General features: G+C 52.1%; 1 protein-coding gene across 5 annotated transcripts in view; it reads left to right on the plus strand.

Moving 5' to 3' along the window:
- The window catches only part of Cuedc1 (CUE domain containing 1), a 75,820-nt gene extending 65,958 nt beyond the window's left edge, over positions 1-9,862 (plus strand). For 4 of the 5 annotated variants that reach the window (XM_063251245.1, XM_063251246.1, XM_063251248.1 and 1 more), the window contains 8 exons: positions 148-274; positions 926-1,106; positions 2,090-2,173; positions 4,082-4,153; positions 4,903-4,996; positions 5,646-5,767; positions 6,207-6,277; positions 8,615-9,862. In XM_063251245.1, coding sequence (XP_063107315.1) covers positions 148-274; positions 926-1,106; positions 2,090-2,173; positions 4,082-4,153; positions 4,903-4,996; positions 5,646-5,767; positions 6,207-6,274 — 748 coding nt within the window. In that variant the 3' untranslated portion in view covers positions 6,275-6,277; positions 8,615-9,862. The remainder of the gene's footprint in view (positions 1-147; positions 275-925; positions 1,107-2,089; positions 2,174-4,081; positions 4,154-4,902; positions 4,997-5,645; positions 5,768-6,206; positions 6,278-8,614) is intronic. The other variant, XM_063251249.1, reaches the window with a different exon arrangement.
- The last annotated feature ends 9,375 nt before the right edge of the window (positions 9,863-19,237 follow it).

Below are 19,237 nucleotides of genomic sequence, written 5' to 3' on the forward strand. Positions count from 1 at the left end.
CCTGGGATGAGATCAAAGCCACTGTCTAAGGCAGCAGGAGCTGGGAAGCCCTGAGCAGGGTCCTGCCTGCCTGAGGACCACATGCAAAGGACTGGAAGACCTGTGCTTGGGCCTGACTCCTCTTCCTCTCCACCTCCCACCCCACAGGATTGATGTGCTGGGGTCCGGGCCCAACCCCAGCCAGAGGCGCTATCGGAACTGGAACCCCCCACTGCTGGGCAACCTCCCTGATGACTTTCTCCGCATCCTGCCCCAGCAGCTGGACAGCATACAGGTAATGGCTGCTGCGTGCTCCCCCAAGTCACTTGCCTGTCTAGCATCTCTCTTCACCCACACCATTTATGCCAGCCAGTCAGTTTTGCTTTCTGGTCATAAAGCTCAGGCTGAGTTATTTCTGCTGCCCTGGGTCTGCAGGGAAAGAATGCCCAACCAAAAGTCTCACTTCCTGTCTGGGCCTGGAGGTTGCCTGTTCTGCCCAGGAGAGGTGACAGTCTAAGGACACTCTCTGACTGTAGCCATCACCTCAGGCTGGAGAGAAAGGGTCTGGAGCACTCAGTGGCTCCTGCCCCTTGAGAAAAGGCTGGGGCAGCTTCACCACAGACCTTGATAGGTTCTAGAGTGTCCCTGCAGAGCGTGTGTGTCTCACCCTGCAGAGTGTGTGTGTCTCACCCTGCAGAGTGTATGTGTCCAGGGAGAGGTTTGAGTTTGCCTGTCCATATGCAGACTCTTGAGCTGTTAGCAAATGCATTTGCAGGAGCCTTTGGATTGTGGATGAAGGAATGAGGGGAAAGATCATTTTTGAGCCCTCGTTGCTTCCACAAAGAGGCCGGCCTCAAATGTGAAGGGTCCATGTGCATGTAAGTGTGAGTGGCTGTGGGTGCAACGTGTGCCCTTTTGGGTAGGCCTCAGCATGCCCCTCCCTCAGGGTAACCCCCGGAGCGCCAAGCCTGTGAGTGGAGAGGGAGGCCTGCCTCCCACGGCCGGAGACCAGGACAGCCGCTGGAAGCAGTACCTGGAGGACGAGAGGATCGCTCTCTTCCTGCAGAATGAGGAGTTCATGAAGGAGCTGCAGCGAAACCGCGACTTCCTCCTCGCCTTGGAGAGAGGTAGCCACTGCCCCAGGGCTGGAGAAGGAAGGATGTGGGCTTCCGCAGCACTTGCATACTGTTGAGGCACAGCCAGCACCAGCGAGCCTGAAGGAGCCCCAGAATTCTACCGATGTGAACTGGGGCACCAGATACTCTCTGCCTCCCTAGGGACTCACAGGAAGAGGGGTGCATCTACTTCCTCCCCCTGCACATGTGCTGGGTGCTCAGCACTGGCGTTGGCTGGGGGTGACAGGATGAATGAGCTGCCTGCCTTCCTCACTGGGCGCCAGCCACAAGGCTGACAGACAGCCTGAAGCTCCAGGAACATGGTGACTGGCTCCACTGGAGCCACAGTGGGGGCTGCCTTCATGGAGGATGTCAGGGCAGGGCATTTGGGTGATCTTTGGGAGGGGCACCCTGCTCCCCAGCCTGGCTGCTGCTCCCCTTCAGGATAAGGGGCTGTCTGGGTTGTGGAGGTTGTTAAGAGTCCCAGTGTAAGTAAGTGTGAGACTGATGTGCTTTAGCAGGGAGGAGCACTGAGAATGGAGGTGAAAGGGAGAAGGTCCAGACGCTGGCCATGCTTTATAGCAAATGCTGAGAGCCTCAAGGCACTGGCGGGCCACCTGTGGTGGTGCACACCTGTGATCCCAGCACTTGGAAGGCTGAGGCAGGAGCATTACCACGATTTCGAGGCCAGCCAGGGCTACATAGTGAGTTCAAGAGCAGACTACATAGGGAGACCTTGGCTCAAAAAGCTAAAATAAACAAATATAAAAATAAGTCAAGATTCTCTCAGCCACCATCCAATTCTGACTTTCTACCAGTTGAGGTAGTTGCCAGGCAGCCATTTCTGTGTTACCCCTGGCTATGTCTGTTCCTGTATCCTTTGTGTGTACGGGTACACTTGTGTGTGATTCTGGGGCCTCAGCCTCCTCCATCTTGCAGCATACCCCCAAAGACCAGGAGCCCGCTTCCCTAACAGGAATGTGGTCCTTTTCCAGATCGACTGAAGTATGAATCCCAGAAATCCAAATCCAGCAGTATGGTTGTGGGAAATGACTTCAGCTTTCCCTCTTCTGCCCCAGGTAACCTTGCCTTCTGGGAGGGCACACCCCAACGCTGCCTTGCCTATTTAGAGTTTGGGGGCAAGGTTTGAAATAGAGGCAGGCTGCTGAGGCCCCTCAGCAAACTGGGAGGGGTGGTGCTGCCCCCACCTCTGCACCTGCCATGGAACGAGATGTCTGCTCAGCAAGTGGCCCTGGTCCTCGCTAGTCTGGGCCTGCGGGGTTGAGACTGATTGGGTGAGCTCCTAGCCTGTGCCTGGTGAGATACATCATACCACACAATGTCCCTGTTTGTTTTTGCAGTATTGGGGATTGAACACAGCATCTTGGACACTTTAGGCAAGTGCTGTACTACTGAGCTACAATCCAGCCTCTCTTCGTTTTGACACAGAGCTTTGCTAAGTTTCCCAGGTTGGACTCAAACTTCTGGTCGTCCTGGCTCAGCCTCCTGATGGCCAGGGTTGTAGGCACGGGTCATCATACTCAGGACACATTTGCTGCTTATAGAAAATACATGGAGAGGAGGAGGAGGAAGAGGAGAAGGAGGGTGAGATCAATCTGGGAAGGGTTTACTCATTCATTAAGCATCTGGGAAATATTTGCTGGGGGCCAGGCCCTGCACCAACTGTTAAAGGAAGAGAAATTTCAAGCTTTGAGTACAAGGTCATGAAAACAAAAATTGCATCGAGAGAGCCAGGCCCTTGTGCTTGGAGCCTCTGGCAGAGGGCAACCAGGGCATGGGCAGCAGTGCTACTGGGACACATGGACTGGCGGGTGAAGCCAGAGCTGGGAACATGGGGCAGAGGCCCTGTCTTCACTCTCACCATCTGATCTCTACACCTGTGTGGGCACAGTGTCCCCTATTTGGTTGCTGCCCAGGCACAGAAGGGCTCAGCAGTTTGCATGGAAGAGCGTGTCCATGGGGCACAGGAGTGAGGCACGCAAGAGTGGCAGGTGGGGCCCAGCTCAGGCCGGCTTGAAGAGAGAAAATCCTGCAGGCGGGAGCTTAGGCCCTAGCAGATGTGTATCTGGGCATTTTTACCGAGCCTCTTGTCCTTGATCCTGAATTAACCAGAGACACCAGGGCTGCTGAGGTGGATCAGAATGATTCAGAGGGGACTTAGCAGACAAGGTGACTTGGGATTAGTTACAGGATGGCTTTAGAAGGGCAAGGAGCAACCTAAGCAGGGCTGGTGGGCCCAGAAGGGCTCTGGTTCTTGGCTGTGCCCAGTGATCTGAGGGCTGACCCTGGAAGGGAGAAGGGAAGCCCACTCAGAGTCTGGCCCGTCCATCTCACGCACACAAGATGCAGGCAGAATGGTTAACAGTGGCTCTGGGTGCAGGGGAAGCCTGGTCCGTCACACTTGGTGACTTCCATGGCATAAATACCCCCACCCCCAAAGTACAGTGTGACATTGCTCAGAGGAGTGGACAGCCGGGACCCCATGCCAGCTGGCTTTCCATGCATGCAGCAGACTATGAGTGTCCCCATTTGCAGCTAGGCATGGTGGTGCCACATACTTGGAATCCCAGCACTTTGGGAGGCTGAGGCATAAAGATTCCGTTTGAGTCTCACCTGGGCAATTTACGAGACCCTGTCTCAAAAATGAAAAAGGCTAGGGATGTAGCTGAGTGCCAAGGCCCTGGGCTCAATCCCCACCCTCCCCCTGCCCACCAAAAAGAGTGTCCTCATTTTCACAGAGGGGAAAGCCTGGTTTGCTGGGGAAAGAAGTGCTCCTATACCCCCAAGTGTCCTGGCTTTAACCTCCCTTCCGGTTTAAGGGCAGAAGCCTGCATCTTTGCTGCAATGGGAGGTTAGGACTCAAAAGACAGCCCAGGGGCTGCCCTGCCTCACCTCCCTGGGGCCTCAGCAGCTACTTGTTCTTGTCTCAGAGACCGGGTCCCTCAGCAGGTGTCTCCTTCTTCCAGGAAACAGTGATGCCAACCCTGCTGTGTCTGAAGATGCCTTATTCAGGGACAAGTTGAAACACATGGGAAAATGTGAGTCTCGCCTGCAGCCCTCTCCCCAAGTCCCAGCTCTTGGGAGGCGGGCAGGGTTTTGAGTGCCGCTGACGCTGGGTGAACTGGAGTGACATTTTAATCACAGCCTGGCTCCCTCAGCCTTCCTGCCTCACTTCCCTCTGCAGCTGAGTCTGGATACAAATTAAGTTTAAATCCTCTTGGGCCAGCTGTCTGCAGGAAAATAATGTGCCCCACATGGCCTCACCCGGATGTTGTGTTCACATTCTCTGTGGCTTGAGGCAGCTGGCACTGTCTGGCCCTGTGGGGGGTGGGGGGAGGCCCTTGCGAGGCTCCTTTTGTTTGGGGCGGGGTGGGGGGGGGCATCAGGGTCAGGGATCTCTGCCTATGAAGTCCTGCCTTCAGAAGCCCTATCCTTCCAGGCTTCATTTCAGGTCCTAAAAATCCCAGGACCAACTCTGGAGAGACTAAGGGAGGGGCAGGAAAGAAAGCCAAATGCCGGGCTGGCAGGCTGTGGCGGCTGGAGAAGGGATACCCGGATCTTGGGCTGCCAGTGGGTCCCGGGCTTGGCTCCTGGTGGCCTCTGCTGCCCCTGCAGGCCGACCTGGGATAGCAGCCTTGCTCCTGAGGTGGAGCCTGGGTCTGCCTTTCCTATCACCGCCCTTCCCCCAGCTCCCACCCCAGGGGCCCCTGGTGCTGCTCTGGCCACCCCCAGGCTTGGTGCTCGCGCTGCCAAGAGAACAAACAACTCACAGGTCTCTCTGCCCCAGCCACCCGGAGGAAGCTGTTCGAGCTGGCTCGCGCCTTCTCCGAGAAGACCAAAATGAGGAAGTCCAGGAGGAAGCACTTGCCTAAGCATCAGTCGTATCCTTCTGGCCTGGCACAAGATGGATGGTGGATGCTGCCTGGGCATCCTGAGGCTGTGCCCTTGCCAGCAGTGGCATTGAGTTCTGCAGCCTCCTCTCTGCTCCATGAGCTGGGCTGCTTGGTGGCCACCCGTCTCCTGGAGCACCAGGCCCTGGCTTGGGGAGCTGGGCAGAAGGAAGTTATTTGCCCTGTGATGAGGATGATGACATTGGTTCTCCTCTTCTTCCTCCTCCTTTTCCTTCCTGGGGGAAGAACTGGTTCTTCAAATGCAATCAGCAAACCTTCCCTGGGTCCTCACACTTCACTGGGAGAGCCCCACCTTCTCCTTTTCAGTGCCTTGAGTAGCAGTGAGGTTTTCCATGTTTTTACCCAGACTCCCATCCGTGTTGTTGAACAGGGCCAGCATACTGGACAGCCATGGAGGAGCAGCGAGAAAGTCCCTCTCCTATTCCCAGAGATATTTCCGGGAACCGAGGGTCAGGGCCTGGCTCCTCTGCTGACCCCAAGAAAGGAGGCTGTCGGGACAGGGTTAGAGGACAGGCAAGGAGGCCTCCTGAGCTTGGTAGGCGAGGCAGGGCATGGGAACGGGTTGGGCCCTGGTGCTGCTTGTCTATCTCCAGGAGAGTTTTCCTGAATGGTTCGGCAGGCTGGGGGCCGCCGCATCAACAGCCAATCTGCTGGATGACGTGGAGGGCCACGCTTGTGGTGAGGCAGGGAATGGAACCTTTGGCTCCAATGTGTCTGTGATGGGTGACACTGCAAGAAGAGGTCTTGGGTGTTCCAAGTCAGGGGACCATGTGCTGCATGGCTTCAGCCTTCCTGCTTTCACCCGGTCTCTTCCAAAGCCATGGGTCCTCGAAGACCCTGCCAAGCCCTATTGCTTTCAGATCCTACCAAGCCACACCCAGCTGAACCCTGATCTTCATGCTATAGGGCCTTCAAGGCCAGGAGACTTCTAGATACAAGGACCAGAGGGCCTTGGGGGTCTTGGATAGTCCAGATTCCCCTCCTATTTTATAGATGAAGAAACTGAGACCCAAAGAAGAGGAAAGAACGTATCTAAGGCTTCAGAGCCAGGCCAGCACGCAGGGGTCCTGCTGCCTCTCAGTAGATGCATGCTTTGCCCACCAGAGCCAGCATGTGCCCCATTGGCGGGGGGGGATGGCGGCTGCGGGTAGAGCATGAGGTGGCTTCCCCCTGCTTTCAGATGAAGACCTCCGGGGCAGGCGGCAGGAGACATCCAAGATGGAGGAAGCCCTAAGAGAAGGACAGTAAGAGGTAAGTCCCAGAGCCATGGCTGTCTGGGGCTGCGTCCCCTTACACGACTTCCCAGGGAGACAGAGGCACCCAGCTCAGGCAGCTGAGTAGCACGGATCCTGGGTCTCTTCCCTCATCATGGCCAGGGACAGGGCTTCTGCATACAGACTTCATCTTTTGCATTTCTTTTATTTGGTTATTTACTCATTTGACAAAAGATCATCACACCTGCCTTGGACAGATGCTAGGAACAGAAAAACAGAATCAGCTTTTGACCTTGGAATAGCTTACAGCTCCAACGAGAAGACAGTCCCAGGGCCACTTAGCACAGAGTGGACAATTTAAGGAAAAAAAAAAGAGGTGGCTGGGCAGATCATCTTCTGCTTGGGTTGGGTAGTCTGGGACTTGCCACTCCAGGGGAGGCAGTCCTGTCTCCAAGGCAGCTGCTTCTCCCTTGTCCCTGTAACCCCTCTGGGGGACAGATAGGGAGTGCATGGATGGCCTCCTGTAGGACCCAGGCACACAACCCCCACCACCACCACCATCTAGAAGCTGCCTGCCCTGCCCTACCTGTGTTCCAGGCACTGTGGTAAGCGTCCGCCAGGTTTTCTTGAGCTGTGGTGTGGTGGGTACCCCCTCAGGATGCTGAGCGTGGTGGAGGTGAGATGCACAGGTGCAGAGGGCAAAGCCAGTGAATGAAAGCACCCTCTTCCATATGGGCAGCTGGCCTCTCTTCCCTTGAGTTGCCTCCCTTCTGCCTCTCTGCTCAGGTGCTTCCAGCCCCCTCTCGCCCTCCCAGCCTTTCCTCAGTCGTCACAGAGCTGTACACCTGCTTCCCACATCTCTGGGATGCCCAAATAAATAAAGGCATTCGAGGAAACATCTCCATCTCCATCCCGTGTTGCACCATACACACACTGGTGCCCAGGGAAAATGCATCCTCCTCCAAACCACCCCTGTCTCAGAACCATGTTCATTATTTCTTTCTCTTCCAGTTTTTCCCTTAAATTTACTTCTCCCTCTTTCCCAGTGGGAAAAGCAGGAGAGGCTAGTTGATGGTGCACGCCTATAAACCCAGCCAACTCCAGCTCTTCAGGAGGCTGAGGCAGGACAATTCTAAGTTAAGGCCAGCCTGGGCAATTTAGTGATATTTTGGATCAAAATAAAAAGGGCTGAGGGTGTTGCTCAGTGATAGGCGTCCTGGGTGATAGGTGATAGGTGCTCAGTCTCCAGCACCACAAACAAACCAGGAGCACCATTTCCTTTACTGCCCAGCTGACAGGAGAGTGACTTCTTCCTTTACCTACCGAGAGCTGACAACTGCGAGAGGACTCACAGGGGAGGTCACCTGCCAGCACCAGGGCCTCATGCTCCCTGCGTACATCTGGTGCTCCCTTCCACATGGTCTGTTCCTAAAGCTCCTTCCTCAGTTCCGGTGACCACAGGAGCCCCGTTCTTCCTACCTTCCAAGGCTCTGGTTGCCCCTCCCATGCCCTCACTGCTCACTCATGGCTCTGCCCTGACCCTTTCAGCCCCCACCCCGGCCAGCGCCACCACCCTCATGCACTTGTCTCCAGGACAGCTGCTCCTCCAGATGGGCTCAATTCATAGCTGCACCGTGTGTCTTTCCAACCCTGAACATCAGCTCCCTGAAAGCAGGCAGTGCCTCCCTGTTTCCTCATTCCATTTCTCATCCCCATGTCCTCACCCATAGCTCATCACCTGTTAGTAGCCCTAGCTGCCACCCACTTCACCACGTTTTTGCTCTTTGTGTGGTTCTGGGTCTGTGTGGCCTGGTGTCTGGGACCCACCAGTTCTGGCTCCACTTTACTTTTCTGACCTATGACCCCCTTGGCGTAGCTCACCTAAGATCCCAGCCAGCAAGGTGGGCGGGCACTGCCCCACCTCAGCACGCACACAGCGGCTTCCTCCCTGTCCCATCCCACTCTGCTCCTTCTGCAGTCACTGAGCCTCTAATGTTCTGCAAGTCACTAGGATGACCCAAGGCAGAGTTCTCAGGTTCCATCCCCTGGAGAGAGGAGAAGGAAAGGAGCTCCTAACTTTTGGTATCTTCTGCCCAAAAGCATTTCTTTGGAAACCACTGATCATAAAGACGCCCCCCATCCTCATGCTGGGAAGTGAACCCAGCTTTCACACTAAGGTGCATCTTTAGCCGGTTTTTCATTTTTTATTTTGAGATAGGATCTTGTTAAGTCACTTAAGTTTTGCCCAGGCTGGCTGGAACTTGTGATTTTCCTGCCTCAGCCTCCCAGGGTGCTGGGATTACAGTCGTGCACCATTATGCCCAGCCAGTGGGCTCCTTTGAAAAAGACTTCACTCATCCCTTTTCCCTGCTAGGTGCCCGCAGCTCCACCTCGCCAGGGATGCTCTGACCCGATAAGGGCAGCTGGAGAGCAACACAGCACCCTGCTAAAGGGCCCGGATGCAGCCGAACTGATGGTGCTTGATTTCAGAGGCCAGGTGGTCCTCCAGCCATGGTCCAGCCCAGCCACTGCCACCTTCCACGGGACCTACAACTTTGGAGTCGCCATCCTGTGATTGGAGGAGGGAACTTGGGGCCTCTAGAGGCAGCAGCCAGTCACAGCCTCTTCTGCAGCCAGGCTTTTCTACAGCAGTGGGTGGAAATGCAGGAACCACCCCTTCTTCTTAAAAAAACAGAAAACAAAAAAACATGGAGGAAGTGCAGAGGTTGGAGTTTGGGAAAGGGCAGGATCAACCTAAGCAGGCTCTTTGGCCTGCAGGCGACTTCCTTCCCTCCTCCCTCCCCCCTTCTCTCCAGCCAGGTGCCAGACTGCCTAATCTACTCCTCTCCCCAGCTCTGGGCACCTTGTGCCCTTTCTTCCTGAGGCCACCTGCATCTCAGCCTTTTCCAGGGGCAGCAGTACCACAGGGAACCATGGGTAGGGGGAGACCCTGGGCGCTCACCAGTGTGCCCTGGGGAGCGACCCTCGGCACCCCTCCAACCAGCAGGGGAGGGGAGGGGTTCTCAGAGCCGAAGGGCTCTGGCCAGGCAGACTCTGTTCTCCAAGGGTGGGCCGTGGAGGGACTCCAGAGTGACACCCTGGAGAAAGCGCAGGGCTGGGTGGGGCGGCTGCCAAAATCCAGACAGTGACGGGAGGAGGACTCTGACTCCACCTACGCTTAACCGGCAATACCACTGCCAAGGGGAACGAGCCGCGTCTCTCCCCGATCTGGGCGCGCGCAGCCAGGCCAGCTTTCCCAGCGCGGGCTTCTGGGGCGCGGGGCCGGGAGTGGGATCCGATACAGTGTTTGGTGGGGCGCGGGTGGCCGTGAGGTACTGGGCCGTGGTGAGGGTGAGCCAGGATCGCGCCCCGGCCCCCGCTGCCCCTCTGCGATTCCGCGCGCCGGCCGAGTGTCTTCAAGCCCGCAGCGTGAGCAAGTTTGGAAGCGGGATGCTGGGGCTCCATTCGTGACCCCAACTCCTTCCGGCCAGGGCGAGGCGCAGCAGGGGAAGCCCCAGCCCCAAGTCTCTGTGTGTTGTTGTTTTTTTTCTTGTATGTGTGGGTTTTTTCTTGGAGCTGTTTCATAGAAACTCCTGTAATAAAGACTTGGTGTTCTCTTGGTGCTCTGATGTGGCCTGCAGTTGTGGGCTGGAACCCCCTCGCCGCCCCCGCTTTGTCTCCTCTCTCTGTCTGCACAGGTCTTGGCCGCCTGAGATCTGTGTCCTGCCCTCCAGCCACCTGCTTCTCCCGCCTCCACCGTCTGCCCCCCCCCCCCCCAGGAATTTCTAGGCCCGGAAGCACACCAGCTCCGTCCCTACTGCACTCTTCAGGCAAAAAGACACCTGTTGCCCTGCACCGAAACCTAACCCTCTGGCTTTGTCCAGCGCCCTTGTCTTCCTATTTGCTGCAGGAAAGTCAGCCTTGCTGCTAGGCAAAAGAAACGCCTGGGGAAGCCAGTGTGTTATTGCTGAAAGCTGCTGCCCCCACTCCGGGTCAATTGCCTAAATAAACACAAAGATTCTGGATTAAAGGCGGCTGGAAGGGCAAGGGCCTGCGAACTCAAGACTTCAAAGGGACCACGGAGACCTTGCGGTTCCCCTGCTCCTAGTCCCACACAGGACAGGAAAAGAGGCCACAGGCAGAGGAAGCTGATGCTATTTTCAAACTCGGCTGGCCGCTTGAGGTGAAACCTCCTCCTTGTGGGGCACAGAAGGCTGTCCAGTAGCTTCTGTCTTGCTCTTCGCCTGTGGGTCACCATGGCCAAGCCTACCTCTCGCCCCTCTGATGCCATGTTCCCAGGCAACCAACTTTTTCTTCTGGTACCGACCCACTTAATCCGGTGGGCTTGAATAATCACATGTCTGGGACAGCCTGCCCCCACTGCCCTGGCTCTGCACCTGATTCACGGACAGCTGCCTACCAGTACAGGCCTTGGAGTGTAACCCCAGCCCTACCAGGGACTTGTTAGAAAGGCCCGTTCCCAGTCCCAGTCCCAGTCGAGCCCCATGAGTCAGAAACTTGGGTGAATTAGTGTGATTCCACTGCATGCCATGTACTAGATTAGTTTGGGAGCCATGTACTAGATTATTCCCTAGTACTGGCTGTGTGCAAATACTTTTTAAAAATTCTGTAGGGGCTGGGGATGTAGCTCATTGGTACTCACTGGCATGCAGGAGGGGCTGGGTTCAATTTCTAGCATGGGGGGTGGGGTAGGGAGTGAAGCTACATTTTAAAATCAGGCTCAGTGATGCATGCCAGTATCTCAGCACTTGGGAAGCTGATGCAGGAGGAGTATGAGTTCGAGGCCAGCCTGGACAACTTTGTGAGACCCTGTCTCAGAAAGGAGTGTAGTTTAGTGGCACAACACCTTTAGGTGCTAAACACAGAAATATCCAGATGCTCAGTATTACAGACCAATTAAATCTCCCTAGATAACTCAAGTTTGCAGTCAAGTCTGAAGACGGGCACACTAAGCTGCCCGTATCAGCTCACCTGACCTCGCCTAGTAACAGCTCCTTTACAGATGATGAAATGACAGCTCAGAAAGCTTAAGTAATTTATCTAAGATCACAAAGCTAGAACTCCGTTAAGCCAAGAGGGACCAAGAGCTGCCTGACCTCAAACCTTATGCTGCATACAGTATTTCCTGCTACTCCAAGAGTGCTCTGTGATCCAGCAGCATTACCATCACCGCAGAGTATGTTACAATCTCTGTTATCAGTCCCTACTCCACACGTAGTGAATTTGCAATTGGGGTGCATTGTAAAAGGTCTTCAGAAGAGTCTGACACATCCTCACATTTGCGAACCATGGTTCTACACCTTGGCCACTCAGATATGCTTGGTGGTCCAGCAGCAGCAGCTGCAACTGCAGCAAATTACCTGGACATCCCAGACTCTGGCCCAGACCTCCTGAACCAGAATGTGCATTTCAAAGACTCTTTAGGTGACTCATGTGCACATTACAGCTTCAAACTTGCTGTATGTTAGAATTTTTGTGGATGCCAGAGTTTCTTTTGTCACTGGTTTGGGATTTCACCTGAGAATCTGATTATAAACTCTCAGGCGATTATAATGTATAGCAAAGTTTGAGAGCCATACATTGTTTTGCCTATTAATGTAGATGAGATTGAAGGTGACTTCCCCACAGAGAGAGAAAGAAGGAAAGGGGAGGGGAGAGTGAGAAAGAACGTACACCACACACATCCTGTGGAAGAGTGTGGCTGGGACCCAGGACGGAGATGGACCAGGCATGATGGTGGCACTAGCATCTACCCTTGTACACCGTGCTTATCTGCAAGAGTCGGGCTCCCTTGAGCCACAAGATGATGGGATTTATCCTTTGCAAAATGCTGAGCCAGGCTCTCTGGAGTCTGCCCCTACTTGTGGTCCTGGGGCTCAACCCCAACTTCCAAGGGAAGCACAGGTTTGGAAAACACTGCAGCCCTTTTGGGGCCCTACCCTCCTGTTCTTGAAGCACCTGCTTGGGGGTAGGAATTAATGGTTGGAGGAAAAACAGGAGAGTTTGACCTGAAGAATAAAGGAGGCCAGCAAGGTGGAGGTGATGAGAATTCATTATATGACAGTCACTCTTCTGGGGTGCTTTGCAGGCATGATTTTACCTAACCCCCACAACATAGATATACAATCAGCATTACTCTCTTTTTCTATACACCAGAAAACTGAAGTCAGATGTGGTGGTGCATAACTCGGGTCGCTGAGGCAGGATTGCTGCAAATTTGAGCCCACTCTGGATTACATAGTTCAAAGCCAGCCTGAACTACATAGCAAGACTCTGTCTCAGGACCCAACACAGCAAACAAAAAGGAAACTGAGGCATAGGGCGGTTCAGTTCCTTATTTGGCAATAAGTGTTAGAACCTGGATTTGAATTCAGGCAGCTAAATTCTAGAGCTAAAGCCTAAATGCTAAGTTGTATGTTGGAGCCTGGAAGGAGACAGGGATAAGGCCCAGGATCCCCACATGGATGCTATTTCCAGAGACTAGAGAGTGACGAAACATCTCCACAGACATCTGCCATACGGCACTGTGCCCCAACTCCCTGCTAGCATTTTTTATCTGGTTTAAAAACAGTCTCTTAGTATTTCCATTAAATGACAAATATGCTGTTGAGCGAGCAGCACATGAACTCCTTCTGCCCATTATCACAGCACAGATTAATTTGTTGGATTAGCGGGCTGGGCCAGCTAGCGGAAGAGCTGGAAATTTCTGGAGCTAGCAGAATTTAAAGGAGCTGTGTAAATCTACTGCCCCCTAGTGATCACCTTGCAGAAGTGGCAGTCATTGGCCACCAAGAGATGGAACATTGTTTTCCCAGATGTGAGCACCTCTTAAAACCTAAACAGACTGGAGGGAATTTGTTCACAGGATCTTGTTTTGCAAGATTTACAAACCGTAGGCATTGGAGGGGGTTGTTCTGGTTTTATATTAAAAGGGTCATTAAAGATACTTAAGTTTCAGTATCTACAAAACTAGCATGGAAGGCTTAGGCCTGGAGTTAAGTGTCATTTCTAGAGAGTAAAGTGTCATTGTTCCTTTTTAAAAATCTTGTTTCTTTAGCTTATTTCTTTTGGCAGTACTGGGGGTTGAACTCAGGGCCTCAGGCATGGTTGTTAGCATGCACTCTACCAATTAGCTACACCCAAGCCTTAGGTGTCACTCTTCTTTGTGATGTCAAGAGGTTTATCCCGAGGACTCTGGAGTGGACAGCTATGAAGCTCAGTATAAACTCAGTACAAGATTTCTTGCTGTGACCTCACTGGTTGCAAGTGTGGCCCGGTTGCAGCACTTTCAGTGCTAAAGCTGAGAAGGCCATTAATCGACACAAGCTTGGGCAAGTTGGTTGTTCTGTCTGTAGACTAGAAGCCCTGATATTAAGCCAAAAGCTTGTTGGTATTGCAGGCTTTCAGCTGACCCGGTGCTCCTTGTATTTCTTAGCACTCTTGGAGACTGAGGCAAAAAGAGCACAAATTCAAGCCTAACCTGGGAAACTTAATGTGACCCTGTCTCATAATTAAAAATTAAAATAAGGACCAGGGATGTAACTCAGTATAAAGGCCATCAGTTCACTCCTCAGTACTGGGGGGAATAAAAGCAGTTTTTCAGTTGAGTGTGGAAGCACATGCTTCTACTTGCAGCTTCTCAGGAGGGTGGTGAGTTTGAGGTCAGTCTGGGAAGGTGAGATTCTTACAAGAAGAAAGAGCTGGAAATGTGGCTCAGTGGTAGGGTGTCCTGAAATGGTGCCCAGCATGGTGGGTGGAATACACTTGTAATCTCAGCACTAAAGGAAGCTGAGGCAGGAGGATTGCTACTACTTTGAGGCCAGCCTGGGCTACAAAGTGAATTTAAGACCAGCCTGAACTGCATAGTGAAACCCTGTCTCAAAAAAGACAGGGCAAAAAAGAAAGAAAGAAAGAAAAAAAAAAAGGCTGAGCTTCAGGCCTCATGCTGTATTCCTCAAGATCTCCAGGAGACGCCCGTGTACACCTAAAGACCAGCTTGCTCTGACTTCCCCAGCAAGAGAAGTACCCTTGCCAGCCCTGAGAAGTCAGAGCAGTGTCTTTGGGAAGGCGGGGTAGGGTGGGGAGAACATCACAGAATGATTCCAATTAACCTTTAACTCCAACAATCAGAGGCCAGGATGCTGCCCCTGGCCAGCTGGCTCTTGCTTCCTGGCTTGCAGAAGAGGCTGAGGGGATGCATATCTCCCAGGCCAGGTAAGGGCAGAAAATGCTCATCTCTCCTCTGCCTAGATTCTGCTTGCATTCAAAGCCCATTTGGTGAAGAAGAGAGCAGACAGCCACATACAAATGTCTTACAAATGGAATTTAACTGTAGGCCATTGCTGCTTTCATGTGCAGAGTAGTCAGATGTTGTCATCATCACTCATATGTGTTGAACAGTTACTAAACACCAGCCGCCAATCATCTGAAGCACTTTGCTGGTATTGACCCACTGATCGCTTGCTCACAAGGCTTTCTGCTAGGTGCCCGATGGTCTCCATCTCACAAGTGACACAACTGAGGCCCAGAGGATTTGTAAAAGCTCTGAACCAGGTGTGGCGGTGCAAGCATGTAATTCCAGCACTCTGAGAGGCTGAGGCAGGAAAATCACAAGTCTCAGCCCAGCCTGGGCAACAACTTAGCCCTTTAGTACTTATATATTTAAAAAAATTAAAACATTTTAAAAGGGATGGGGATGTAGCTTCATGCAAAGGCCATGAGTCCAGTCTCATGCTGACAAAATTGAAAAAAATAAAATTAAAAAAAAAATCAAAGCTGTGTCCACCAGAGAGGTGCAGAGCTGGAAGTGAACATGACCAAGCTGCCCAGTGCTGCCGAATGAGTTTATCTCCACACAAGCAGAGCCCTCTCTGTCTCTCAGTGTATCCGGGGAGGCCTTACAGGGCAGCTGGGCTGGAGTGGGCAGGGAGAGATAAGCGCCCTGGTTCCTGTGCTCACAGAGGCTTGGTGGGCAGAAAGGTAAGGGAGAACAGAGTGCTGAGTAAAAGCAGGTCAGTACTCAGCCATTCAGCTAGTGTGCTGGGGCCGCAGCACTGGGGATTCCAAGTAGACAGGAGGTGCTCCGCCAGGAGACACGTGAAGGCACCGCGTGTGTGTGTGTGTGTGTGTGTGTGTGTGTGCGTGTGCATGTGTGTATGTATGTATGTACGAGCATGTGCATGTGTGCATGTGTAATGCTACATCCCGGGCACTTTTTATTTTAGGAAACAGGGTCTTCCTAAGATGTCAAATTATCCAGGCTGGGCTCCAATTTGCCATTCTCCTCACTCAGCCCCCCGAGAGCACACAGGACCCCATTAGCCCAGTTAAAGGAAGGCACTTTTGCCTTCCTTGCCCTTCGGTGCCTCCTTCTTTGCCCTTCGTCTTTGTTCTGGGTCTCAGTGGGCCTGTAATTCATATGCTGTGTGTTGCATATACTTTTCCCCCCTTGAGATAGGAGCTTACTTTGTAGTCCAGGCTGGCCTTGAACTCACAGTGCTCCTCCTGCCTTAGCCTTCTAAGTGCTGATTACAGGCATGTATGCTGTATTATTGTTGCTTTCCCCCTTTTAAAGTAACCAGCTAATTGCTCCCCAGTCCTAGCCCTCTGCACAGCTAAGTAGCAGTGTTCATGATTTTGTCAGTATGTGGCATTTTTCACTTCCCAAAGCTGTGCCACAGTTGGAGATGCTTTTCTTCTGTTTGACAAACTCTATTGCTCTACTTAACTAACGGAGCTATTTACAAAGAGGTGGACGGAATGTAGGGAACTTACATTCTAAGGGCTACTTAGTGATTTAGCAAATCCCTGTCTCAAATTTTCTCAAAATTAAAAAAAAAAAAAATTGTGAAGGCCCAGGGTTCAGTCTCCAGTCCTAGCAGACAGCTGTTTGGCAGGGACTGTGACCAGTGTTCCTGGAGGTCAGGGAGGGAGCCGAGAAACAAAGACTGACTCCACCCTCTTCCTCCTTCTGGTCCCTTGCCAAGGCTCCCACTGGCAGGCCCAAGTGGAATCCAGCTGGAAGCTGAAAGCCAGGGCCTGGAGGATGCAGCACCCAGAAGTCACCCTCCTGGGGCACAGAGCAGGCTGAAGAATGGCTGGTCGGGGCGTGGATCTGCGGGTCCATTGTAGCAGTCACAGCACCCATCAGTGTCATGGGCTGAACTGGGTACCCTCAATTCATATATTGAAGTCCTAATCCCCGGTACCTCTGAATAATAGAGGTAATTAACTTGAAATGAGGCCTTAAGGGTCGACCCTGACCTGATATGCCTGGTTCCCACATAAGACAAGGTGATTAGGACACAGTCCTTAGCTCACGGAGGAAAGATCAGCCAAAGACATGGAGAAAACAGCCATCCATAAGGCAAAGGAGGAAGCCTCAGGGGAAACCAACCTCGAAGATACCTTGATCTTAGATTTCCGGGCTCTGGAATTGTGAGAAAAGAACTTTTCTGTTGTTTTAGCCACCTGGTCTGTGATGCTTTGGTATGGCCACCCTGGCAGCCCTAATGCAATCAAGCCATTTAGCATATCACGCATCATGAGCTAGTGTCTCAGGACTCAGGTGTGTGGGAAGAATGTGTGTGGGAAGGATGGAACACTTATCTGGAGAGTAAAACATTACAGCCATCTGTGGAATAGCACCAAGATGCTGCACACCCTGGTGGCAGCAGATGGGTTATGCTATTGCAGCTGCAGTGATCCTGAAACAGCCACTGGAACTGTCATTTGCCAGCCCCTTTCAGCCATGAGTGGATGATGAAAAGCCTAAATGTCCCTGCTTTCTGTCCTCAGTTTCCCCAGCAATGTGGGTGTGCACTTGCTGTGCCTCATAGGCTCAGAGGGCTCCTGGTCAGCCATGTTCCTGCAACCCCAAGGCCCCCCACTCTGCTCACTCACATCCTGCTCTTTCAGTTGCAGCATTAAAAGCATTAAATATGATGCTGGAAAGAGGATCTTCCAAAGCTCAAAAGAGGCAAGTGATTTTAAGAGAAAAGTCCTGTCTTGCAAGGACTGTTCTTCCACATTGAAGATTGGGGTCTTTGGCTCTCCTCTCTGCTCCCGGAATCAACCCTAATTCTTCAGTAGACTGACTGCTTGTTCCGGGAGCACACCCTGGTGGGAGAAGGGAAGTGTGTCTATGGTGTGGGCTGGCAGAGAGCTCTGGTCTAGACAGAGTGAGAAACCTGACAGCAGGCCCAGGAAGGTTATATTTAGCTAGGAGCATGTTCGTGGTCTTCAAAGCAGTCTTCTAGACTTCCCCAGGGCCAGGGAGCAAGAGTCAGGGCCCTAGGCTCCCTCCTGTCTTCCAGAAGGCCGGAGGCAGCAGTGAAGTCCACCTCTCAGCTTAGCACTAGCTTCAATCCATTGTGTCCCCTGCTTTGCAGGCCAGTTTTGCTGGACCTTCCCAGCTATCCATTCTCTAACGTTAGGCATTAGGCAAGACCATGTAGCATCTTAAGGTCCTGAAAAGGGGCCAGGCTGAACTGTATCTTGGCTCAATCAGCTGCCTGTCAGACAAATTACTTAACCTCCTGGGGGCTTGCTTTCTTATCTGTAATAAGCATGATAATAGCTACCTTGAGAGTAGACTGTGGATTCAGAGAGATAACACAAACAAGTAGTAACTGCTCATCCAACAGTCTTGGGAGTGGCAAGATTTTGGGATGATTTCAGGCTCTTTCCTGCTGACAAAGATAACAGACTCCCAAGGGACCTTGAGTGTGTGTGTGTGTGTGTGTGTGTGTGTGTGTGTGTGATTTAAAAATTTAAAACACTCATGGAATTAAAAACTTTACAAAGGAGCCAGTGTGGGTGGTATACCCACTACTAATCCCAGCTATTCAGAAGGCTGAGGCTGGAGGATCTCAAGTTCCCTTCCAACATGGACAATTTCGCAAGACCAAGTTTCTAAATAATTAAGTAAGTAAATAAATAAATGGGATGGAGGGCCTGGGGATGTAGCTTAGACTTAAGAGTGTTTGCCTGGTCCAGGGTAGTCCCTGGATTCATTCCCCAGCACCCAAGAGTGTTGAGGGAACTCAAATACGAAACAGCAAGCAAATTTTTTTTTGAGACAGGTCTCCCTATATATTTCACACTACCCTTGAACTCAGTAAGTAGGCCAGGATGGTCTCAAACTTGCCTCAACCCTCCTGCTTCAGCCTCACGATTTCTGGGATTACAGGTGTGTGCCACCATTCCTGGCATAATAATTTTCTTTTCTTTTTTTTTTGTCCTTTTTGTTTTTATCGTTACCAGGGATCGAAGTCACGACTGCACACCCTGGTGGCAGCAGATGGGTTGCAAGGCAGGTGCTTATGCCGCTGAGCTAAATCTCCGGGCCCCAGAATACAAATTCTTTACAAGTTAAACTTTAAGACACACATAAGGGAAGAAACATACTCCATTCTCTGCAGTTAACCCCTACCCCCTGCCATAATTACAGGCTGGTGCGTCCTTCAGTACAATTTCTATCCCCAAAAACGGTCACACTGATGGATGTTTGGTTTTATTTTTCACCTGACAGATTAGGATTCCACTAAAGGCGGTTCTGCAACTTCCCTTTTTCATTGAGCCATAAGCTGTGGACTTCAGTCTAGGTAAATACACACGGAACTGGCTTCTTCATTTTAACAGCTATACAGGATTCCCTTAAAAGCATGAACCATAATTTTTCAGACACTTTCCAGTGGATTTTCATATTATAAATAATGCTATATTGATCAATTATGCTTTAGTTTCCATGTAGTACTTCCCTTGAAATATGATTGCTGAGCTACACCTCTACCACCCCCCTTTTTTAGACAGGGTCTTATGTAATTCAGGATCCCTTGAACTCACTATACAGCCCAGGATGGCCTACAACTCATGATAATCCTCCTGCCTCAGCTTCCTGAGTGCTGGGATTACAGGCGTGCTTCACCACTCCTGGCCCAGCCCCTTGTTTTTAAGTTTACCAATGAGTTGCTTT

Source organism: Cavia porcellus, unplaced genomic scaffold (assembly GCF_034190915.1).
Source record: "Cavia porcellus strain 051 isolate PalLab524CR breed Dunkin Hartley unplaced genomic scaffold, mCavPor4.1 scaffold_6, whole genome shotgun sequence".
NCBI lineage: Eukaryota > Metazoa > Chordata > Mammalia > Rodentia > Caviidae > Cavia > Cavia porcellus.